Below are 25,743 nucleotides of genomic sequence, written 5' to 3'. Positions count from 1 at the left end.
CACTTTTTTGCTCATCCTGAATTGCCCAGAGGACAGTTAAGAGTCAGCCATGTTGCTGTGGATCTGGAGTCACATGTAGGCCAGACCAAGTAAGGATGGCAGATTTACCTTCCCAAAAGGATATTAGTGAACCAAACAGGTTTTTTCCTGACAATTAACAATGGATTCATGGTCATCATTAGACTCCTAACTCCAGGTTCTTGTTACTGAATTCAAATTCCACCATCTGCCCTGGTGGGATTTGAACCTGGGTCCCCAGAATATTAGCTGATCTTCTGGATTAATGATCTAGTGATAATACCACCAGGCCATTGCCTCCATTCCCTTTTTGCCCTGGAGGGTGTCAGTCAATCTCTCCCACCTTCCACTCTATCACAGATCTTCCTTTGGTCCACCCATCCCTTGCTCCGAGCACATTATCTGTCTCAACCTTTCCAAATTCTCTCTCAGAAGATCGGAGACAGAAACCTCTAACTCCGTTCCCGTCTTGACGCAGATGCTGCCTGTCCTGCTCAGTACTTTGCCTGCAACATTTTCTGTTTTTACTTCAAATGTCTGAAGTGCTCGAGCTTGATTTTGGCAAGTCAAGACTGCATTGTGCATGTTAAACAAAGCAATATTATTATTATTATCATGATGCATGGTTTCAGGCTTGGCTTGACAATGAGAAAATACAGAGAACTGAGACGTAAGTGTGCTTTCTGTCATGGATGCTCAAGGATTGAAACTTATATGGGAGAACCAAATATGCCCGGAATTATGGAGGCTGATTTTCAGACCTTGTTTGTTCCGAGACAATGCCTCCTTTCTCAAGGGCAGAATGGGTGGTGCACAGAGGATGCTCACATTCCCCTCCGGGTTCGGATCTTGTGAGAGTCCAGGTCAGATTCACAGAGTACAAATAGCTCCCTCTTCCCTTCAGCTTTCCAGATGAAGATGGTTTTAGGCTGTCTGCAATGGTTCCTGGTGGGAGACCATCCAGAGCACAAACAAGGCATTAAGATCAACAATCTCACCGACCCAGCATAGAATGTGGGGTAAGGTTTTTTTTTAGGTTTAGATTTTATTGTCACAAGGATTACAATGAAGAATGTACGATATCACCAATCCCGATGCCATCTTAGGTACAAAGGTAGCTAGGTACAAAATCTCAGGTACAAAACTGGAAAACTACCTTTAGAAAATGCGTGTTTATTTGTTACATAAGTATCAGAGGTGAGGGGAGAGGAATGTTTGATAAATAGTCATGAACCATGAGACTGAATGAGGAAGTACAATTGCTCTGCAGTTGGCCAGTCAAAGTTAGGAGGGTGACCCTGTTAGAGAGAGACGGGAGAGCCATCAGCCTTGGCATTCAATCTGACTTGGCATCTCTTAGCCGAATGGTGTGTGAATGGCACCTTAAATCACTGGAGAAGGACACGCCTTCATTGCAATCTTTTAAATCCAATGGCTCAGAGGCTGGTGCAGTAACAGTATCACCCTCCCATGCCAGCTCACCTAGAATCGAGGTCTGAGTCACTCTCAGCTCCCCATGGCAGCACATACCTTCAGTACTCCTAACCTTTCCAAGCAACTGCTTGACTTGGATCTCCATGGCCTTAAGCTGGTAGGATGCTCTTGGGTGGAAAGCAGTCTACTCCAGTGGCATGATGGCCTACTGGTTAGCCCTGCTGCCTCATAGCTCCAGGGTCCCTGCTTCAATTCCAGCCTCGGTGACTCTCTGTGTGGAGTTTGCACGTTCTCCCTGTGTCTGTGTGGATTTTCTCCAGGTGTTCCATTTCCTCCCACAATCCAAAAGTGTGCAGGTTAGGTGAATTGACCATGCAAAATTATCCATAGTGTTCAGGGTTGTACTGTATAGGTTAGGTGCATGAGTCAGGAGTAAATGTAGGGGAGTGGGTCTGGGTGGTATACTGTTCGGAGGGTCGGTGTGAACTTATTGGGCCGAAAGGCCTGTTTCCACACTGTAGGGATTCTAATTCAGAGAGGGAATTCTAATTCAGGGGAGTCCTCAAAATGCTGCTGCAGAGCTCTAGTGTGCCTACTGCCTCATGGGATAGCCTGGCTTGTGACTGATCGAAATGGCAAAAGCGTGTTTTGGTGGAGAGATTATGTCAGCGACGTGGAGCATTGAGATGTCAGAGGGAATGTCAGAGATGTCAGAGGGAATGTGCTCCAGGTGGCCCATTGGACCAATGCCCCAAGAACTCCTTGCGCCATGTGTTGCAGATCTCATGTTGAACTTAGCAACCTTTCTGGAGCCCGTCAGACCGGAGTGCACGCCACTCCTCCTCAATCCTGACTGACTGCCTGAGAAGAAAGAGTTGGGTTTGAGGCCATGCAGTGCTCAATGAGATGCTAACAGCTCCCGTGAAGCTTCATATAACACATTCATTTATCTTTGCTTCGATCTCAATTTTCTAAAGTTGCAGCGATCATCTATTAATTTCCCACCTTGAAAGGAAGAGAAACATACTCTCTGGGGTCAGGTTGAAGTCAAGATGTGATATTTAGCAATGGAGAATTAGAATCTAGCAGCCCTGATAATCTGCTATAGGAACGAGAAAGGATTCCAGGCAGTATTCCAAGGTATTGATAATGATTGACATCCATAGTTGATGATCAGTGAATGCTGAACTTGGCATTAAGGACTGAGTTTCTTCCCATCCAGCTTCAAGGAACCCCACAAGGAACCATTCTGCCTGTAGATAGATTCTCCATAATTAGATTACTTACAGTGTGAAAACAGGCCCTTTGGCCCGCCGAAGCGCAACCCACCCATACCCCTACCCCTAACACTACAGGCAATTTAGCATGGCCAATTCACCTAACCTGCACATTTTTGGTCTGCGGAAGGAAACTGGAGCACCCGGAGGAAACCCACGCAGACACAGGGAGAATATGCAAACTCCACACAGTCAGTCGGTTGAGTTGGGTCTCTGGCGCTGTGAGGCAGCAGTGCTAACCACTGTGCCACCGTGCTGCCCACAACTTGGCATGGAGCACAAAGTTCATCAGTGTATATTGGCTCTGAAAGGGTTAACACTGAGGAATGCCAAAATCATGACCCACCATAAATGTCATATGGACTTGTGGGCAGAACACCTTATGATCTTGAAAGAGTGAGACGTAACATTGGATTCTCTCTGTAACAATCTGTATCATGTCAATGCAAATTATAACTGAATGCTAATGTGCAATAAACTATGTTTTGTTAACTACATGAGATTATTCTCATTAGATTAGGAAGTATTCTTCTTCTCCTTCACCTGACCAAGCAGACTCTGTGGTTTCTCATATCTAAAGAGGATACTGGTAGCATTGCCCATGGTGAGCAACTTGTGAGTTGGCATGTCTATTCTGCACTGTGAGCCAGTGATTTCTGTTGTTTTAGTTCGTTAAATTCCCACAGCATCCCAACATATGTCTCCAGACTTAGTTTTTTAATGACAAATATCTCTGAACTCATACAAATAAGATAGAGACTGCAATAGTGGGCAAACAGAAACTATCAAGTTTCAACAATTCTGGACACCTGCCTGACCAAAATAAAACCACTACTTTTTACATCCAAACAGTCAAAAGCAAAACATAGCAAGACTGACATTTATACGGTGCTCCTTGCCATCACCACGCATTTCAAAAGCATTTTACAGATAATTAATTACTCTGAAGTGCAGCTTTGTTATAATTTAGAAGCAGCTGCCAATTGTGCCCACACTGAACTCCCACATACAAAATGACCAGATGAAATGTTTTGTCATAATGGTTGCAGGATAAATATTGGCCACGACAATAGAGAGAACTCCCCTGCTCTTCTTTGAACCAGTGCACGGGATCTTTCACAGCCATCTGAGCAGTCAGACAAAGCCACCATTTAATGTCTCCTTTGACAGATGTTGGAGACAGTTAAAGCCTCATACTAAGAAGAGCTTCAACCTCTGTTGCACCTAAAATGGAGGTTGAAAAGAGGAGAGCTGATTCACTCATCCTTACTTGGTCATAACTGGATGGTTATACAAAATGATTCAATTCATTTATCCGTATTACTCTATGCGTTCATAGAGTCATAGAGATGTACAGCATGGAAATAGACCCTTTAGTCCAACTTGTCCATGCTTACCAACCTAATCTAGATTTGGAGATGCCGGTGTTGGACTGGGGTGGGCAATGTTAGAAATCACAATACACCAGGTTATAGTCCAACAGGTTTATTTGGAAACACCAGCTTTCGAGGCGCTGCCCCTTCATCAGGTGTTGTGATTTTTAATTTTAACCAAATCTAGTCCCATTTGCCAGCGCATGACCCATATAGCTCTAAACCTTTCCTATTCATATACCTATCCAGATGCCTTTTAAACATTGTAATTGAACCAGCCTCCACCACTTCCTCTGGCAGCTCATTCCATACATGCACCATCTTCTGTGTGAAATTGCCCCTGAGGTCCCTTTTAAATTTTTCCCTTCTGACCCTAAACCTATGACCTCTCACTCTGGACTCCCCCACCATTTGTCTGTTGACCCTATCCATGGCTCTCATGATGTTATAAACCTCTCTGAGGTCACCCCTCAGCTCCAGGGAAAACAGCCCCAGCCTATTCAGCCTCTCTCTATAGCTCAAACCCTCCAACCTTGGCAACATCCTTGTAAATCTTTTCTGAACCCTTTCAAGTTTCACAACATCCTTCCGATAGGAGGGAGACCAGAATTGTGCACAATATTCCAAAAGTGGCCTAACCAATGTCCTGTACAGCCGCAACATGACCTCCCAACTCCTATTTGAGTCATAAAATCATACAGCACAGAAACAGACGCTTTGATCCATGCCACATTTACTTTTACTTGATTTCCTTGTGCCAATGCTGTTGTGTTTTGGAATCGTGACTTCTTATATTTTTGTACGTCAAGTATAATTCGGTTAAGTTGACATTTAGAGAGTTGAGTCTTTTTCACAAGCAGTGATGGATGTGCAGAGCAGGAAGCTGACTTTGTGATTAAAATTTGAAGGTAAATCACAAGTTCACGACATAAATAGAAAGTGTTGCTACCAACAGTATGAGAAAATGCGAAGTCGACAATTTAGCACAGGCAGGAATTTAGTCCAGCAGGGAAGGAGATGGTGCCTTTTAGTCATTTTTTGTTTTACTTCCCTGTTGGCTGCTTCATTATTTACAGACAATATGTTATTACCTTGCTGATTTAATAACTAGTCAGCTAATAAAACAAATACATGCTGTCACATCTGCATAACTAGGGCTTTAAATTGAAAGTGCAGGGGAGTGTTGAGGTGAAGGGAGATTTCTAAATCTAAAGAGAAAAGTTGAGGCAACAGAGCAGTGTAATGATGAGGGTAAGGACAAACAGTGTGAGAAAAGAAGGGACAGAGAGTTTAATGATAATAATGTGTCAGCAAGTGAAATTCAAGAAAAGCATATTTGTGAGAAATAAAAGGATAAGCTCATTATTTGAATGTATGAAGTATTTGCAGTAAAATTGACCAACTCATGACACAAATAGAAATGCTGTTTTTGTGACAAGCCTATCAGTCCACCCTTCACTTTTCTTGAAGTGTTTCAGAATTTTGTGGTCCCTCTTTAGGACCTGCATATGTCCCTCTCTGTTGCATTTCCAACTGTTCAGTTTTTCAAACCTTTCTTCACCACTATAACCCGTGTATTCCTAGTATCATTGCAGCCAATCTGCTCCCTGGGTATCCTATCAAGGGTTTAAATATTTATCTAATAATGGTGCATTGAGAATTAGCTCGGCAACTGCAGCAATGTCTGAGTCAATATTTTGTATAAAGGCAATATTATCATTTTGCTCTTGAATTAAATGTTCCTGCATCTAAAATTCAGAATACCACAAGATCATTTTCATTCAGATTTTTATTTGCACTTCTGGTTTTGAAGTGGAAGGAAATTTCAGTGGGCGTGTTTATTTACATTCCAGATTTGCATCTGTTTTTTAGAGCTGAAATCCCCTCTTCCCCACCACCAGCAACCTGTGAGAACAGTAAGGAAGAGCAGATGACAATAGTGGGAACAAGGACAATCATACTAGGGGAGTAATAGTAGGAGGAAGAGTGTATAAGGATAGAGAGAAGGAAGAAAGACCCGCAAGGCAAGTGAGGAAGATGTGAAGTTGGAGTTAAAATGAATAAAATGTTTGGAGTTGAAACAAGAATTGTCATGTTGATTAACTAGATAAACAAATCAGAGGGAGAGAGAATGTGGAAAATCAACATTGGCTTTGATTTGCTGCGATTTATTTGTTTATTGTCCCGTGCACTTTGTCACAAAATGCAGCGAAAAGTGTTGTATAGTGTCACCACACTCGGGCACAACTTTAAAACACAGAAAGGTAAACTGGAATATAAAGGCAGAATAATAAAGAGATAAAGAAAAATAATTCGCCTTTACAGTCCTTCTTGTTAAGTGCTCCACCATGGGCCTGGTGACCTGGCACGAGTCCCCATCGCCATGCCGCCATTGGAATGCAAGTCACCATTCTTCTCAGCTGCATCAATGCCCTCACCACTGTGGGTTCTCGCTGGACCTCGCCAATGCAGGCACCACCAATGCTGCCAGGCACCGCGCTGGCCCAAATTTGACTCCGCTGCCGCCGTGAGTTTGCTTCAGGCAATCTCACCAATGTAGCAGTTTCTCGTATTGGACCCAAACTAACGTCCGCCTCCGTGAATCTACGCTGGATGCAGACACCACTGGGAACCCAAAGTCGCCTCCACCATAGCTGCCATGAGTTGGCGCTAGGTCTTACCTCGTCAATGTGGAAGCTACTCACAAGCTTCCTCTTCTATCCTTCCCAGCAATGCAAGATCGGTGACATATAAGCTTTCTGCTGCAGAAGAAGAATCTTTAAGCTGTAGGTGGATATTTTGGTGAGAGAGACAGAGTATGAAGGATTGTATTGTATTCATGTAAATCCTAGTAATGTGGAGATACAAATATTCTGCTTTTTTGGTTGTTAAATGTTTTGTGAACTCTTTGTTTTTTTTATGTACAATATTAATATTTATTAATATTATCTGTTTGTTATGTTATGTTAGAATATTGTCAGTTCTGCATTAACTGTTTACTGAGGAGGATTTGGGGTAAAGATGGAGGATGGGAAGAAGTTGTGGCTGTAAGAGCTGCTCCTTTTTTTTGAGGTATTTTCAGAGTTGGAACTGATTTCCTCGAATTGTAGGTACAGTAATTACTGTTTTATAAGCTGTTGCAGTGTTTTGGAACTCGGTGGGGGGGGGGGGGACAATCAAAACAACTGCACTTTAAAAAAGAAGAAAGGGAGACAAGGGCAGTGCCCAAATGGTGGGAAGTGAATCATTGGAGGAAGAAACCTACATTGCTGTCTGACCCAACAGTGAACCTTCTCAGCTACTGCCTCTGCTGTTTAATTTCAAGTACTTCGGGACATTGGAGGTCATCTAAGTGAAGTAAACAAATAGCAAAATTCACAGCTGACCTTGGAGAAACCTGTGTAGGAGAGCTCACAGCAGGGAAGCAGCTAAGTGGGAAGGTTTTTTTGTAAACCAACAATAGTGAGGTGAGTGGAATTTTTGTTTAATTAGATCTGATTCTTGATTGATCTTTAAAAATATAAAACATTGGTACTAAGTTAGCCGGGAGCAGTGTTTCTTTAAGCAGTAAGACTGCACTCATTTCTGGGTGTGCAGATTGTTAAGGTGAAAAGATAGCCTTTCATAGAGTGATGTGCTCTTCCTGTCGGATGTGGGAGATTAGAGAGAGTTTCCGTGTTACTGATGATTATGTCTGCAGGAAGTGTGTTTGGTTGTGAATCCTATCAGATCGCATGGATCAGTTGGAGCAGCAGTTAGAGACAACGAGGAGTTTACAGGATTGAGAGAGTGTGATGGATGGCAATTATAGGAAGGGAGAAAAACTGCAGATACAGTCACGTAGATGGGTTACCTCCAGGAATAGTAAGAAATAGAGGCAGGCAGGAGTCTCCTGTGGCTATCTCCAATTCAAACAAGTCTGCTGTTTTGGAAAATGTAGGGGGTAATGGACTCTCAGTAGAATGTACTGACAGCCAAGTTTTTGGTACTGAGACTGGCTGTAATGTAACAATGGAACAATAGCTACATCAGGTTGTAAGTGATCACTTGTGTTAGGGGACTCTCTAGTCTGAGGCACAGACAGACATTTCTGCGGCTGACAGCAAAAAATCAGAATGTATGTTGCCTCCCTGATGCCAGGATTAAGGATATCTCAGAGAGGATGCAAAATGTTCTCAAAGGGTAGAGGGCCAAGCAAGAGGTCATTGTACACATTGGAATTAACAACATAAGAAGAGATAAAGACGAGATTCTGAGGAGAGAGCATAGGAAGTTAGGCAGGGAATTAAAAAAGAGATCCTTGAGGGTACTGATATCTGGATTACTCCCCGGAAGAGCACATCACCGGGCGGCACGGTGGCACAGTGGTTAGCACTGCTGCCTCACAGCGCCAGAGACCTGGGTTCAATTCCCGCCTCAGGCGACTGACTGTGTGGAGTTTGCACGTTCTCCCCGTGTCTGCGTGGGTTTCCTCCGGGTGCTCCGGTTTCCTCCCACAATCCAAAGATGTGCGGGTCAGGTGAATTGGCCATGCTAAAAAATTGCCCGTAGTGTTAGGTAAGGGATAAATGTAGGGGTATGGGTGGGTTGCGCTTCGGCGGGTCGGTGTGGACTTGTTGGGCCGAAGGGCCTGTTTCCACACTGTAAGTAATCTAATCTAATCTAATTAAAGGCAATCTTTACACCTGAGCAATCCACAGACCCAGAAATTAGCCCAGTCTTACTGCTTGAAAAAAACATTGCTCTAAGCTAACTTAGTACCTATGTTTTAAAGTTTATTTTTAAAAAATTTTAAAGTATAAAGCTAGTAAGGGTAGGAATGGAAGGATAGAGCAGCTGAATGTGTGGCTGAGAGCTGGCGCAGGGGAGAAAGGTTTATATATTTGGATCAGTGGAATCTCTTCTAGGATAGAAGTGACCTCTATAAGAAGGACGGATTGCACTTGAATTGGAAGGGGACTAATATAGTACCAGGAAGATTTGCAACAGCTGCTCAGGAGGATTTAAACTAGAAAAATGGGGGGAGTGGGACCAAGGGAAATAGGGAGGAAACAGAGCAGTCTGAGACTGATAGAGTTGGAAAAAGGAATAAGTCAAACAGTCAGGGCAGGCAGGGACAAAGCAGAGAACAAGGTAGGACTGATAAATTAAACTGCACTTACGACAATGCGAGAGGCCTAACAGGGAAGGCAGATGAACTGAGGGCATGGTTAGGAACATGGGACTGGGATATCATAGCCATGATAGAGACGTGGCTCAGGGATGGACAGGACTGGCAGCTTAATGTTCCAGGACACAAACGCTACAGGAAGGATAGAAAGGGAGGCAAGAGAGGAGGGGGAGTGGTGTTTTTGATGAAGGATAACAATACTGCTGGACTTAGGATATTCCTGGGAATATGTCCAGGGAAGTTATTTGGGTAGAACTGAGAATTAAAAAAAGAGGTGATCACCTTATTGGGATTGTATTATACACACTCAAATAATTAGTGGGAAATTAAGAAACAAATTTGTAAGGAGATTTCAGTTATCTGTAAGAATATTATGATGTTTATGGTAGGAGATTTTAACTTTCCAAATATAGACTGGGACTGCCACAGTATTAAGGGTTTAGATGGAGAGGAATTTGTGGTGTGTGTGTAAGAAAATTTTCTGATATAGTATGTGGATGTACCTACCTACTCTTGGGAAATAAGGCAGGGCAGGTGACTGAGGTGTCAGTGGGAGAGCACTTTGGGGCCAGCGACCATAATTCTACTAGTTTTAAAATAGTGATGGATCTAAAAGTTGAAGTTCTAAACTGGAAGAAGGCCGATTTTGACGGTATTTGGCAAGAAGTTTCAAAAGCTGATTGGGGGCAGATGTTCACAGGTAAAGGGACGACTGGAAAATGGGATGTCTTCAGAAATGAGATAATGAGGGTCCAGAGACAGTATATTCCTGCGAGCGTGAAAGGAAAGGCTGGTGGGGTGTAGGGAGTGCTGGATGACTGGAGAAATTTTGTTTTGGTCAAGAAAAGGAAGGAAGCATATGTCAGGTATAGATAGCAGAGATCGAGTGAATCCTTATGTTCTGGGTATTTTCTGGGTTTGTAGATTGTGAAGGAGCAAAAATGGCTTTTGCAGTGATATGTACTTCTTGTCAGATGTGGGAGTTAAGAGAGTTTAAGGATTACTGCAGATTATATCTGCCATAAATGCTGTTGGATGCGAATCTTATCAGATTGAATGGATCGGTTGGAGAGACAGATAGAAGCGATGAGGAATTTGCAACAGCAACAGTATGTGATGGATGGCAGTTATAGGAAGGGGGGAATGTCTCAGATAAAATCACATAGATGGGTTAACTCCAGGAAGGGTAAGAGAGGTTAGCACCTAGGGCAGGAATCTTTTATGGATATACCCATTTCAAACAGTATGCTGTTTTGGAAAACGTAGGGGGTGATGGATTCTCAGGGGAATGTAGCACGAACAGCCAAGTTTCTGGTGTTGAGACTGGCTCTAATGCAACGAGGGGTATGTCAGCTTCCAAGATGATCAATTGTGTTTGGGGATTCTGTCGTCCGAGGTACAGACAGGTGTTTGTGGCCAGCAGAGAAAAAGCAGAATGGTGTGTTGTTTCCCTGGTGCTAGGATCAAGAATGTCTCAGAGAGGGTACAGAATGTTCTCAAGGGGGAGAGGGGCCAGCAGGAGGCCATTGTCCACATTGGAATCAACGACATAGGAAGGGAAAAGGTAGAGATTCTGAAGGGAGATTACAGAGAGTTAGGCAGAAATTTAAAAAGGAGGTCCTCAAGGATAGTAATATCTGGATTACTCCCAGTGCTACAAGCTAGTGAGGGCAGAGATAGGAGGATATAGCAGATGAATGCATGGCTGAGGAGCTGGTGTATGGGAGAAGAATTCACATTTTTGGATCATTGGAATCTCTTTTGGGGTAGAAGTGGCCTGTACAAGAAGGACGGATTGCCCCTAAATTGGAAGGGGACTAATATACTGGCAGGGAAATTTGCTAGAACTGCTTGGAAGGATTTAAACGAGTAAGGTGTGGGGGGTTGGGTGGGGGCGGGTGGGGGAGGCGAGTGGTGGGACCCAAGGAGATAGTGAGGAAAGAGATCAATCTGAGACTGGTACAGTTGAGAACAGAAGTGAGTCAAACAGTCATGGCGGGCAGGGACAAGGTGGGACTAATAAATTAAATTGCATCTATTTCAATGCAAGGGGCCTAACAGGGAAAGCAGATGAACTCAGGGCATGTCTAGGAACATGGGACTGGGATATCATAGCAATTACAGAAACATGGCTCAGGGACTGAGAACTTAATGTTCCAGGATACAAATTCTACAGGAAGGATAGAAAGGGATGCTAGAGAGGAGGGGGAGTGGCATTTTTGATAAGGGATAGCATTACAGCTGTGCTGAGGGAGGATATTCCTGGAAATGCATCCAGGAAAGCTATTTGCGTGGAACTGAGAAATAAGAAAGGGGTGATCACCTTATTGGGATTGTATTGTAGACCCCCTAATAGTCAGAGGGAAATCGAGAAACAAACTTGTAAGGAGATTTCAGCTATCTGTAAGAATAATAGGATAGTTATGGGAGGGGATTTTAACTTTCCAAACATCAACTGGGACTGTCATAGTGTTAACGGTTTAGATGGAGGGGAATTTCTTAAGTGTGTACAAGACAACTTTCTGATTCAGTATGTGGATGTACCTACTAGAGAAGGTGCAAAACCTGACCTACTCTTGGGAAATAAGGCAGGGCAGGTGACTGAGGTGTCAGTGGGGGAGCACTTTGGGGCCAGCAACTATAATTCTATTAGTTTTAAAATAATGATGGAAAAGGATAGACCAGATCTAAAAGTTGAAGTTCGAAATTGGAGAAAAGCCAATTTTGACTGTATTAGGCAAGAACTTTCGAAAGCTGATTGGAGGCAGATGTTTGCAGGTAAAGGGACGGCTGGAAAATGGGAAGCCTTCAGAAATGAGATAACAAGTATCCAGAGAAAGTATATACCTGTCAGGGTGAAAGGGAAGGCTGGTAGGTATAGGGAATGCTGGATGACTAAAGAAATTAAGGGCTTGGTTAAGAAAAAGAATGAAACATATGTCATGTATAGACAGGATAGATCTAGCGAATCCTTAGAGTATAAAGGAAGTAGGAGTATACTTAAGAGGGGGATCAGGAGGGTAAAACGGGGACATGAGATAGCATTGGAAAATAGAATTAATGAGAATCCAAAGAGTTTTTACAAATATATTAAGGACAAAAGGGTAACTAGAGAAAGAATAGAGCCCCTCAAAGATCAGCAAGGTAGCCTTTGTGTGGAGCCACAGAAAATTGGAGAGATACCAAATGAATATTTTGCATCAGTATTTACTGTGGAAAAGGATATGGAAGATATAGACTGTAGGGAAATAGATGGTGACATCTTGCAAAATGTCCAGATTAGAGGAGGAAGTGCTGGATGTCTTGAAATGGTTAAAGGTGGATAAATCCCCAGGACCTGATCAGGTGTACCCGAGAACTCTGTGGTAAGCTAGAGAAGTGATTGCTGGGCCTCTTGCTGAGACATTTGTATCATCGATAGTCACAGGTGAGATACCGGAAGACTGGAGGTTGGCAAACGTGGTGCCACTGTTTAAGAAGGACGGTAAAGACAAGCCAGAAAACTATAGACCGGTGAGCCTGACCTCGATGGTGGGCAACTTGTTGGAGGGAATCCTGAGGGACAGGATATACATGTATTTAGAAAGGCAAGGACTGATTAGGGATAGTCAACATGGCTTTGTGCGTGGGAAATCATGTCTCAGAAACTTGATTGAGTTTTTTGAAGAAGTAACAAAGAAGATTGATGAGGGCAGAGCAGTAGATGTGATCTATATTGATTTCAGTAAGGCGTTCGACAAGGTTCCCCATGGGAGACTGATTAGCAAGGTTAGATCTCATGGAATAAAGGGAGAACTAGCCATTTGGATACAGAACTGGCTCAAATGTAGAAGACAGAGGGTGGTGGTGGAGGGTTGTTTTTCAGACGGGAGGCCTGTGACCATTGGAGTGCCACAAGGATTGGTGCTGGGTCCTCTACTTTGTGTCATTTACATAAATGATTTGGATGCGAGCATAAGAGGTACAGTTAGTAAGTTTGCAGATGACGCCAAAATTGGAGGTGTAGTGGACAGTGAAGATGGTTACCTCAGATTACAACAGGATCTGGAGCAGATAGGCCAATGGGCTGAGAAATGGCATATGGAGTTTAATTCAGATAAATGCGAGGTGCTGCATTTTGGGAAAGCAAATCTTAGCAGGACGTACACACTCCTAGGGAGTGTTGCTGAACAAAGGAGTGCAGGTTCAAATCTCCTTGAAAGTGGAGTCGCAGATAGATAGGATAGTGAAGAAGGCGTTTGGTATGCTCTCCTTTATGGGTCAGATTATTGAGTACAGGAGTTGGGAGGTCATGTTGCAGCTGTACAGGACATTGGTTAGGCCACTGTTGGAATATTGCATGCAATTCTGTTCTCCTTCCTATCGGAAAGATGTTGTGAAACTTGAAAGGGTCCAGAAAAGATTTACAAGGATGTTGCCAGGGTTGGAGGATTAGAGCTACAGGGAGAGGCTGAACAGGCTGGGGCTGTTTTCCCTGGAACGTCGGAGGCTGAGGGGTGACCTTACAGAGGTTTACAAAATTATGAGGGGCATGGATAAGATGAACAGACAAAGTCTTTTCCCTGGGACTGGGGAGTCCAGAACTAGAAGGCATAGGTTTCGGGTGAGATGGGAAAGATATAAAAGAGACCTAAGGGGCAACTTTTTCACGTAGAGGGTGGTACGGGTATGGAATCAGCTGCCAGAGGATGTGGTGGAGGCTGGTACAATTGCAACATTTAAGAGGCATATGGATGGGTATATGAATAGGAAGGGTTTGGAGGAATATGGGCTGGGTGCTGGCAGGTGGGACTAGATTGGGTTGGGATAACTGATCGGCATGGACAGGTTGGACCGAAGGGTCTGTTTCCATGCTGTACATCCCTCTGATTCTACGACTCTATAGATGCTGTAGGATTATACGTAAGAGGGAAGTCACGAGGGCAAAAAGGGGACATGAGATAGCTTTGGAAAATAGAGTTAAGGAGAATCCAAAGGGATTCTACAAAGGGGTAACTAGTGATAGAATCGGCCCCTCAAAGATCAGCAAGGCAGCCTATGTGTGGAACCACAGGAGATAGGGGAGATTCTAAATGACTATTTTGTATCAGTGTTTACTGTGGAAAAAGATATGGAAGATATAACATGTGGGGAAATAAAATGCAACATCTTGAAAAATGTCCATTTACAGAGGTTAAGGTGTTGGTTAGGGTAAAACACATAAAGATAGATACATCCCCAGAACCTGATGAGGCGTACCCCAGAGCTCAGTGGGAAGCTAAGAAAGTGATTGCTGGGCCTCTTGCTGAGATATTTGTATCATCGATAGTCACAGGTGAGGTGCCGGAAGACTGGAGATTGGCTAACATGGTGCCACTATTTAAGAATGATGGTAAGGAAAAGCCAGGTAACTATAGACCAGTGAGCCTGACATCGGTGGTGGACAAGTTGTTGGAGGAATCCTGAGGGACAGGACGTACGTGTATTTGGAAAGGCAAGGACTGATTAGGGATATTCAACATGGCTTTGTGCGTGGAAATCATGTCTCACAAAGTTGATTGAGTTTTTTGAAGAAGTAACAAAGAGAATTGATGAGGGCAGAGCAGTGGACGTGATCTATATGGACTTTAGTAATGTATTTGAATTATGGTAGACTGGTTAGCAAGGTTAGATCACACGGAATACAGGGAGAACTAACCATTTGGATACAGAACTGATTCGAAGATAGAAGACAGAGGGTGGTGATGGTAGGTTGTTTTTCAGGCAGGAGGCAGTGTGCTCCAAGGAGCAGTGCTGGGTCCACTGCTTTTTATCATTTATATGAATGATTTGGATGTCAATATAGCAGGTATAGTTAGTAAGTTTGCAGATTACTCTAAAATTGGAGATGTAGTGGACAACAAAGAAGGTTACCTCAGAGTACAATGGGATCTTGATCAGATGGGCCAATGGGCAGGGAGTGGCAGATGGAGTTTAATTTAGATAAATGTGAAGGGCTGCATTTTGGAAAGGCAGAACAGAGCAGGACCTATACACTTAATGGTAAGGTCCTGGGGATTGTGGGTGAACAAAGGGACCTTGGAGTGCAGGTTCATAGTTTCTTTAAAGTGGAATTGCATGTAGATAGGATAATGAAGAAAGTATGCATTCCTTTATTGATCAGAGGTTAGGTGCAGGAGTTGGGAGGTAATATTGTGGCTGTACAGGACATTGATTCAACCCACTTTTGGATTATTGCATGCAAATCTGGTCTCCTTCCAAGGGAGGATATTGTTAGACTTGAAACGGTTCAGAAAAGATATATGAGGATATTGCCAGGTTTGGAGGAATTGAGCTATATGGAGAGGCTGAATAAGGTGGGGCTGTTTTCCCTGGATCATCAGAGGCTGAGGGGTGACCTTATAGAGGTTTATAAAATCATGAAGGGCATGAATAGGATAAATAGACAAGGTCTTTTCCCTGGGTTGGGGAAGACCAGAACTAGGGGGCACAAGTTTAAGTTGAGAGGGGAAAGATATACAAAACGGACCTGAGGGGCAACTTTTTCATCCAGAGGGTCGTCGTGTATGGAATGAGCTGCCAGAGGAAGTGGTGGAGGCTGGTACAATTACAACATTTATAAAAGGCATCTGGATGGGTGTATGAACAGGAATAGTTTAGGGGAATATGGGCCAAATTCTGGCAAATGGGGCTGGATTTATTTAGGATATCTGGTCATAATGGACAAGTTGGATTAAAGGGTCTGTTTCTGTGCTGTATATCTCTATGACTCTATGACATATATCCCGCATCAAATGCTAAAATTAATGATTAATCAACATTTAATCAATGATTTGAATCTTGGCAATTTATTATTTTGACATAATGTGTTGCCTGACAGTTATTTAAAGATTGGATTTATGAATTGTTTTCGACTATTATTCCACAGCTGACTTGGAATTTAGTCCTTTCCTTCCTTCTGTAGGTTTTGGTCAGCGGCAGAGGATCTGAAGAAACGACCCCTTCTGGAAGTCCCAGACAAGGTTCAAGAGACTTGGCAGGAATTTCTTGCTCCGGGCGCACCCAGTGCCATCAACCTTGACTCCCATTCCTATGAGATAACCAGTCAGAATGTCAAGGATCCAGGAAGATACACCTTTGAAGATGCCCAGGTCTGTTCAAGTTTCTGCTTCAAGTTTAATGGCACTAATGGCCATGTCACGTGACTGGGTTATGGCTATGTGGGCATCAAGGGGAATAAAGCACTCAGGATGTGCCACACTCTGATGGCGAAGCACTCCGTTAAGGTAGAAGGATGAGAGGTGCTCAGGAGTGGGTGAAGGAGGTGGGATGCTGCAGATGGCACACTTGGGCAGGATGTGGATGTGAGCACTAGAGTGACAAAGTGGTAGAAAGAGCGGGATGATCAGGGGAAAGTACTGCTCAAGAAGCAGCGAAGCTCATGGGACATGTCACTTAGGCCACACACTGAACTATTAATTCCTCACAGTCAACGCTAACTATTCATGCTGCAAGTTCACAATGGTGCACAATTGGGCTATTCGTTGGCTGAAAATCTCTTTGATGGGAAGGAAGACATCACTGGCTTAAAGGTAGCCACACGTTTTAAATTGATGAGTGCACTTTGCAGAATGAAGTTAAAATAACACAAAAAAAAATCAAATATGGGAAGGACTTACACAATTAAAAGTAAGGCACTAGGTAGCAAAGACCTAGTGTTCAGGTACATAATTCTTTGAAATTTGTATCACATGTAAATAGGGTGGTTAAGAAGGTGTTTAGTGCGTTGGCTTTCATTGCTCAGACCTTTGAGAATAGAATTTGGGACGTTATATTGATGGTTGTAAAGGATATTGGTGAGGTCTCTACTGAAATACTGTGTCCAGTTCTGGCCACCCTGTCGTTGGAAAGATATTCTTAAGCTCCACAGGGTTCAGAAGAGATTTACCAGGATGTTGCTGCGAGTGGAGGGCTTGAGTTATAAGAAGAGACTGAATAGGCTGGGAATTTATTTCACTGGAGTGTAGGAGTTTGAGGTGTGACCTGAAAGAAGTTTATAAAATCATGAGGGATATAGACAAGGTGAAATGGCAGGTGTTTTTTTTTCCCAAGGGTGTAGATTTCAAGATGAGGAGCATATTTTTTAGGAGAGAGGATAAAGAGTTAAAAAAGACACGAGGGGCAATTTTCTTTTACACAGTGGTTCATGTATGGAACGAACTTCCAGAGGAAGTGGTGGATGTGGTATAGTTACACTGTTTAAAAGACATTTAGATTAATAGATGAACAAGAAATGTTTGCTGGAAATGCTCCAAGTGCAGGCAGTTTAGTTTGGGATTATGGTTGGCAAGGACAGGTTGGACTGGAGGATCTGTTTGTGTGCTGTATGACTCTATGACTAAGAAAACATCTCTGAATCCTGATTCCAGCCTCCCACTCATCAAATAGCCGTGAGGTCACTTGCAAATGGTAGTTCAATCATGGACAGGTTTGGCAAGGAGTTGTATCTTCACTGTTGCATTGTTTTGATTTTTTACCTAACTGGGAGGAGTATGAAGTTGGTCAGAATCCCCGTGAAGCAGGCTGGAGTCAGCATGAAACAAATGGGATCAGAAATGAAGCCGGGTACAACAGACCAGGCAGGAAGAGAATCCAGATTGGGTGAGAGCAAAAGAGCAAAGACAGACCATTCAGCCATTAATGCCTTCACCACCATTCTGGATTATTTACCACAATACTAGTTTCCTACACTCTGGCCCCCCCCATATCCCTTGATGTCATTTGTGTATAGAAACCTACTGATCTCTAACTTGAACATGCTCATTGACTGAATTGCGCAGCTCCCGGGGATAGAGAATTCTAAGATTCACAACCTTCTGAGTGAAGGAATTCCTCCTTGACCTCTAAACAGTCCGAAATAATTTATCCCCTGTCCTGACACGATGTCACCTGATGCTAGAGCCATCAGGAATCGGTCTGATGAATCTTCACCTGTGGAAAGTGTTTTCTACCTAATGTGTGTCACCAATAAGTAAAACATTACAGGGCTGGAATGAGAGGATATCCCAGAGGGATCAAGATCAGAATCTATTTAGGTATGTAAGTTAGCTCGCTGAGCTGGAAGGCTTGTTTTCAGACGTTTCATCCCCATACTCGGTAACATCATCAGTGAGAGCCTCTGGTGAAGCGCTGGTGGTATATCCCACCTCTCTATTTATAGGCCTTGGTTTCTGAAGGTGGGTTTTGAAACATCTGAAAACAGACCTTCCAGCTCAGCTAACTATCTTACATAATTATCTTACCTGACTACACATCTCCTCAAAAATCACTAAAATCTATTTAGCTCAAGCAATGAACAAAAAAATGCAGTTATTTTACTCAGTGTAGGCTATAAGTTACTAAAATAGTGGGAAAGATATGGTGAAACAAATGTGTAAATAAATTGCAGAGAATTGTCAGGATAGTTAATATGTGGGAATTTTACTGATCTGAGTATATGGGTGGCACGGTGGCTCAGTGGTTAGCACTGCTGCATCACAGCACCAGGAACCCAGGTTTGTTTCCACTCTCAGGTGACTGTCTGTGTGGAGTTTGCACATTCTCCCCATGTCTGCGTGAGTGTCCTCCAGATGCTCCAGTTTCCTCCCACAGTCCAAAGATGTGCAGGTTAGGTAGATTGACCAAGTTCATTGCTCATAGTATTCCAGGGTAGATGGATTAGCCATGGAAAATGCAGGGTTACAGGGATAGGGTTGTGGCTATGTTTGGGTGGGTTGCTCTTTGGAGGGTTGGTGTGGACTTAATGTGCTGAATGGCCTAGTTTTACACTGTAGACAATCTATGCTTCTATGTACATAGACTGTAATCACAGTAGTGTAAAGGGGCAGTGAGGGAGCGATAATTCCAAAATTGTATTCAGGGGAATTTTCTCCAGCATTATATTTAGAGTCCAAACAGAATGGAGGCATTACTGAACCTGAGAATGAGGTGGTGTAAGCAGATCAAGTGTAAGCAGGACAACATTTAAGGGTCAGTGATCTTGTTACCCTGAGGTAAATGTTGGCTTTGGAAAGGAACAAGGAGCAGTCCAGATTATAAACAATAAAGTAGGATAGAGCCAATCTCATTGAGGGCAAAAATGGATCTGGCCCAGATTAATTAGAATCAAAGTTTAGCAGGCATACCTGTAACAGAAAACTCAGCAGCTTATAGAGTCATAGAGAACAGCACAGAAACAGACCCTTCAGTCCAACTTGTCCATGCCGACCAATATCCTAATCTCATCTCGTTCCATTTATCAGCCATTGGTCCATATACCTCTAAACCCTTCCTATTCATATACTCACCCAATGCCTTTTAAATGTTGTAATTGTACCAGCCTCAACCACATCCTCTGGCAGCTCTTACCATACATGTACCACCCTCTGCATGAAAAAGTTGCCCCTTAGGCCCCTTTTATACCTTTCCCCTCTCACCCTCAACCTATGCCCTCTAGTTTTGGACTCCCAGACCCCAGGGAAAAGACCTTGTCTATTTACCCTTCATGATTTTATAAACCTCTATAAGGTCAGCGCTCAGTCTCCGATGCTTCAGGTAAAACAACCCAGGCCTTTTCAGCCTCTTCTTACAGCTCAAATCCTCCAACTCTGGTAACATCCTTGTTTATCTTTTCTGAACCCTTTCACGTTTCACAACATTCTTCCAATAGGAAGGAGACCAGAATTGCACACAATATTTCAAAAGTAGCTGAACCAGTACAGCCACAACATGACCTCCAAATTCTTATATTCAATTCTCTGACCAATAAAGGAAAGCATACCAAATGCTGCCTTCACTATCCTATCTACCTGTGACTCCGCTTTCAAGGAGCTATGAACTTGCACTCCAAGGTCTCTTTGTTCAGCAACACTCCCCAGGACCTTATCATTAAGTGTATAAATCCTGCTAAGATTTGCCTTTCCAAAATGCAGAACCGCACATTTATCTGAATTAAATTCCATCTGCCACCCCTTAGCCCATTGGCTGATCTGACCAAGATCCTGTTGTACTCTGATGTAAGCTTTGTCACTGCCCACTACACCTCCAATTTTGGTGTCATCTGCAAACTTATTAACTATGCTCACATCCAAATCATTTCTATAAATGATGAAAAGTAGTGGACCCAGCACCGATCCTTGTGGCACTCCACTGGTCACAGGCCTCCAGTCTGAAAAACAACCCTCCACCACCACCCTCTGTCTTCTACTTTTGAGCCAGTTCTGTATCAAAATGTTTAGTTGTCCCTGTATTCCATGAGATCTTACCTTGCTAGCCAGTTTTCCAAGAACCTTGTCGAACCCATAGTGAAGTCCACATAGGTTACAGAAGTCTACATAGATCACATCTATTGCTCTGACCTTATCAAACCACTTCGTTACTTCTTCAAAAAGACTCAAACACATTTGTAAGACATGCTTTCCCATGCATGAAGCCATGCTGACTATCCATAATCAGTCCTTGCCTTTCCAAATTACTTGTTAACCTATTCCCTCAGAATTCCCTCCAACAACTTGCCCACCACTGACGTCAAGCTCACTGGTCTATAGTTCCCTGGCTTGTCCTCACCACCCTTCTTAAACAGTGGCACCACGTTTGCCAACCTCCAGTCTTCTGGCACCTCACTTGTGACTATCGATGATACAAATATCTCAGTGAGGGGCCCAGCAATCACTTTCCTAGCTTCCCACAGAGTTCTAGAGCACACCGAAATCAGGTCCTGGGGATTTATCTACTTATATGCATTTCAAGACATCCAGCACTACCTCCTCTATGTTTTGGACATTTTTCAAGATGTCACATTTTGTTTCCCCGCATTCTATATCTTCTATATCCTTTTCCACAGTAAATACTGACGCAAACTATTCTTTTAGTATCTCCCCCATCTCCTGCAGCTACACACATGGCTACCTTGCTGATCTTTGAATTATGGTCACTGGTCCCAAAGTGCTCCCCCACTGATACCTCCGTCACCTGCCCTGCCTTATTTCCCAAGACTGGGTCAAATTTTGCACCTTCTCTTGTAGGTACATCCACATACTGAATCAGAAAATTTTCTTGTACACACTTAACAAATTCCTCTTCATCTAAACCCTTAACACTATGCCAGTCCCAGTCTATGTTTGGAAAGTTAAAACCCCCTACCATAACCACCCTATTATTCTTACAGATAACTGAAATCTCCTTACAAATTTGTTTCTTAATTTCCTGCTGACCATTAGGGGGTCTATAATACAACCCTAATAAGGTGATCACCCCTTTCTTATTTCTCATTTCAACCCAAATAACTTCCCTGGATTATCCTCCCTTAGTACAGGAGTAATGCTATCCCTTATCAAAAATGCCTCTCCCCCTCCTCTCTTGGCCCTTTTCTCTCCTTCCTATAACATTTGTATCCTGGAACATTAAGCTGCCAGTCCTGTCCATCCCTGAGCCATGTTTCTGTAATTACTATGATATCCCAGTCCCATGTTCCTAACCATGCCCTGAGTTCATCTGCCTTCCCTGTTAGGCCCCTTGCATTGTAGTAAATATAGTTTAATTTATCAGTCCCACCTTGTTCACTGCTTTATTCTTCCTTGCCCTGACTGTTGGACTGACTCCTTTTCCCAACTCTACAGTTTCAGATTGATCTCTTTCCTAACTATCTCCCTGAGTCCCACCTTACTAGTTTAAATCCTCCTGAGCAGCTCTAGCAAATCTCCCTGCCAGTATCTTAGTACCCTTACAATTTAGGTGCAATCTGACCTTCTTGTACAGGTCACTTCTACTACAAAAGAGATTCCAATGATCCAAAAATGTGAACCCTTCTCCCCTCGGCACGCATTCTCCTATTCATACTCTCAGTAGCTCATAGCACCGGGAGTAATCCAGATATGACTATCCTTGAGGACCTCCTTTTTAAATTCCTGCCTAACTTTTTGTATTCTCCCTTCAGAATCTCAACCTTTTCCCTTCCCATATTGTTAGTTCCAATGTGTAAAATGACCTCTTGTTGGTCCCTCCCACTTTGAAATCATTCTGTACCCTCTCTGAGATAGTCTTGATCTTGATGCCAGGGAGGCTACATATCATTCTGATTTTTCACTGCTGGCCGCAGAAACATCAGTCTGTGCCTCTGACTAGAGAGTCCCCTATCACAATCGATCGTTTGTACCTGACATACCCCTCATTACACTAGAACCAATCTCGATGTCAGAAACTTGGCTGTTTGTGCTACATTCCCCTGAAAGTCCATCACCCCCCTACATTTTCAAAACAACATACTTGTTTGAGCTGGGGATAGTCAGAGGAGACTCCTGCTCTAACTGCCTACCCCTCCTACTTTTCCTGGAGTTAACCTGACTGTATCTACCAGATACAGTCAGGTAGATACCTGACTGTATCTGCGGCTTTTCTCCCTTTGTATAACTGCCATCTATCATACCCTCTAGCTCTTATAAGTTCATCACTGCCTCAAACTCTCACGCCAGCCGATCCATGCAATACGATAGGATTTGCAACCAAACACACTTCCTGCAGACATAATCATCAGTAACATGGAAACTCTCCCTAAACTCCCACATCTGACAGAAAGAGCACATTATTCTACTAAAGGCCATCACAATCTACAGACCCTGAAAATGGCAGGATCCTATTGCTTTAAAGAGTGTTGCAGGCTAACTTAGTACTCATGATTCATTTTTTAAAAATGTAATCAAGAGACAGATCTCAATAAAACATATAATCAGGGAAGAGCCCACTCTACTTGCTACTGTAGACTTTCAGCAAGGTTACAGGTAAAAACTGTGCACTTTTCTGTTCCTGTGCTGTGAGCTCTCCCACACATGTTCCTCCAAAGTCAGCTGTGAATTTTGCTGTTTGTTAATTTTTCCTAGATGCACTCCGATGTCCAGAGATACATGGATTCAAACAACGAATGTAGTAACTGCAGATTCACAGCTGTGTCAGTTAGCAGTGTAAAGAAAATAAATTGTTACAATGTAGTCCGGTATACTCCAACAAAAGAGAAAGGAAAGAAATAAATAGTTTCTTGAATGATAAGAGAGGTATAAATTGAGATGAAGCAGAAAAAGTTTATGACCAATTTCAGATGGATGACACAATTATGGCCAAACTCACTTAAAAAGGGTCAGAGGGGAATTGTACAAACAAATAAGATAAGCCAAGAGAATGTACAAGAGACTGGCAGCTGACATGAAAGAGAATCCTAAAGTCTACTACAGGAATAAATTTTTAGCAAAGGGGTGATAAGAGGAGGAGTGGAGCAGGTTAGGGACCATAAAGTCAATTTAAGCATGGAGACAGGGGTCAGACGGAAGTACTAAAAATGGTCAAACGGACATAGGTGATGAAACAGATGACAAGCGACAGATAAAATCTAATGCAAAGAAGTCTGAAGTGATTGATTTGTTAGGAAGAACACTAACACGATAAGGGTTTCAATTCTAACTGAGGAACAGGAGGAGAGAGACTTTGCAATATATGTATAGAAACCATTTATGGATGCTAGACAGGTTGGAAGAGTTGTTAATAAGGCATATGGCATCCTGGGCTTTGTCTGTAGGAGTATAGTGTACTAGAGCAAGGAAGTTCAATTCAACCAATGTAAAACACATTGGAGGGTTTAATTGGAGCATTGTATCTCATTCTAGGCATCATGCTTTAGGGAGAACATGGAGGTTTTGGGGAAAACAATCAGAAGAATGGTCCTTGGGATGAGAAATGACAGTTATGAAGATAAATTTAAGAAGTTAGATGTTCTCATTGGACAATAGGAGGGTGAGAGAAGGTTCAGTTGAGGTGTTCTAAATCATGAAAGGTCTGACATAATAGGTAGAGAGAAAGTATTCCATTAGTTGAAGGGATTAGAATCAGAGGGCACTAATTCGAGTTAATTGACAAAAGAATCGATGGCGAAGTGAGGAGAAGTTTTGTTTTTCATGCACTGAGTGCTTGGAGTCTTAAGTGTGCTGTCTGAGAATGAATCTGATTGTGGCACAATCAAGATTTTCAGAAGGGAATTGAATTATTATCTGAACAGGAAAAATGTGCAGTGCTTTGGGAGAAAAGACATCGGGGTAGCTGCAGGTGAATTGCTCCATCAGAGGGCTAGTACATGCACAATGGGCCATATGGCCTCCTTCTGTGGTGTAACCATTCTATAATTCGTGGGTTTCAAAGGCCCCTGGAAATCCAGCAGGTAAAGATTGAGAAGGGACAATTCCATGTGGCAAGGGGTGGGTTTGTTGCCTCCACGTCCAACCAGCTTACCTGGGAATAACTTATCTCTGTGATCTCCCACACTTCCACATGAAACCAAACACTAACCATCTCCTCCCTTCCAACCCCAATACAAATAGTCCCGATGGCTGCAATCTCTCCCTAATCCAATAAGTCACTCAGGTTGCCATCAGATAGGAATAACAGAGTAAAACTTAAACAGATATGCAGACATTTGCAAAACTATTAATTCCTGCGTTTTAGCTTTTATCCTTGTTCCATGACATTGTGCTTAGCAGATAGCTACACTGCCAAGTTGTTGTTGCAAGAAAGCTTTTTAAATTCAGACTGAGGACCAGTCTGAAATTTCATAAACTATAAATCATGCACTGATGAATAGGACTTTGGTGTTAAAAGTGGAAAGTAGTTAATTACAATACTGAGGCAGAAATGTACCTACAGTAATGTGCTGTGGAAGCACTTTTTACGTTTTTAATGTTTCCAGTTTCCAATGAATTAATGTAAAGTGAGTTTCCAATCTAGATTGAGATAGGTAAGCCTCTGTTTCGTTTTTCCAAGTTTCCAGTTGATATATCCACCTCCCTCCCCCCCCCCCCTCCCCCCACCTCCAACCAACTCTTTCCTGGGAGGGCGTTAGGGAGGGCCTATGTTCCTAGTTATTCATTTGACCTCCTTTTGAATTATTTGACCCTACATTAAATGCTAAGAGAAAGTGAGGACTGCAGGTGCTGGAGATCAGAGTCGAAATGTGTGGTGCTGGAAAAGCACAGTCGGTCAGGCAGCATCCGAGGAGCAGGTGAGTCAACATTTTGACTGCCTATGCTTTTCCAGCACCACACATTTCGCCCCTGCATTAAATGTGTACACTGAGAATTCTTCCTACAATTCACAAACCTTATGGAGATAATTATATATCTGCTTTGAGGATTGTTAGAATCCAGACTTGATGATAATAGAGCAAGTTGCAGGTGAAGAGGCTTGGTAATGTGAAAGAACAGCAGCTGCAAATGCTACCTGCAGATATAATCCACCAAAACAGCAGGAGAGCAAAATATAGTCTCTTGTGACTTGTTCCAGAGAAACTAGCCAAGTACTTTGCTTCGAGGATTACCAGACATGGGAAGCTGCAATTCTCAATACTTAATCGCTGCAGCTGGATTGTTTTTGATATGGCAGCAAAGCAGTTGGCAGAAAATATTTCCCAGCCTCTGAG

At 42.9% G+C, this 25,743-nt stretch overlaps 1 protein-coding gene across 7 annotated transcripts in view; it reads left to right on the top strand.

Moving 5' to 3' along the window:
* rgs6 (regulator of G protein signaling 6) overlaps nucleotides 1-25,743 on the top strand; it is a 175,819-nt gene that overhangs the window by 135,752 nt on the left and 14,324 nt on the right. For all 7 annotated transcript variants that reach the window (XM_060828336.1, XM_060828339.1, XM_060828337.1 and 4 more), the window contains one exon: nucleotides 16,216-16,402. In XM_060828336.1, coding sequence (XP_060684319.1) covers nucleotides 16,216-16,402 — 187 coding nt within the window. The remainder of the gene's footprint in view (nucleotides 1-16,215; nucleotides 16,403-25,743) is intronic.

This window comes from Hemiscyllium ocellatum, chromosome 8, assembly GCF_020745735.1.
Source record: "Hemiscyllium ocellatum isolate sHemOce1 chromosome 8, sHemOce1.pat.X.cur, whole genome shotgun sequence".
NCBI classification, from domain to species: Eukaryota; Metazoa; Chordata; class Chondrichthyes; order Orectolobiformes; family Hemiscylliidae; genus Hemiscyllium; species Hemiscyllium ocellatum.
Note: the sequence above shows the minus strand (reverse complement) of the source record. Positions and strands in the feature narration are given on the sequence as shown.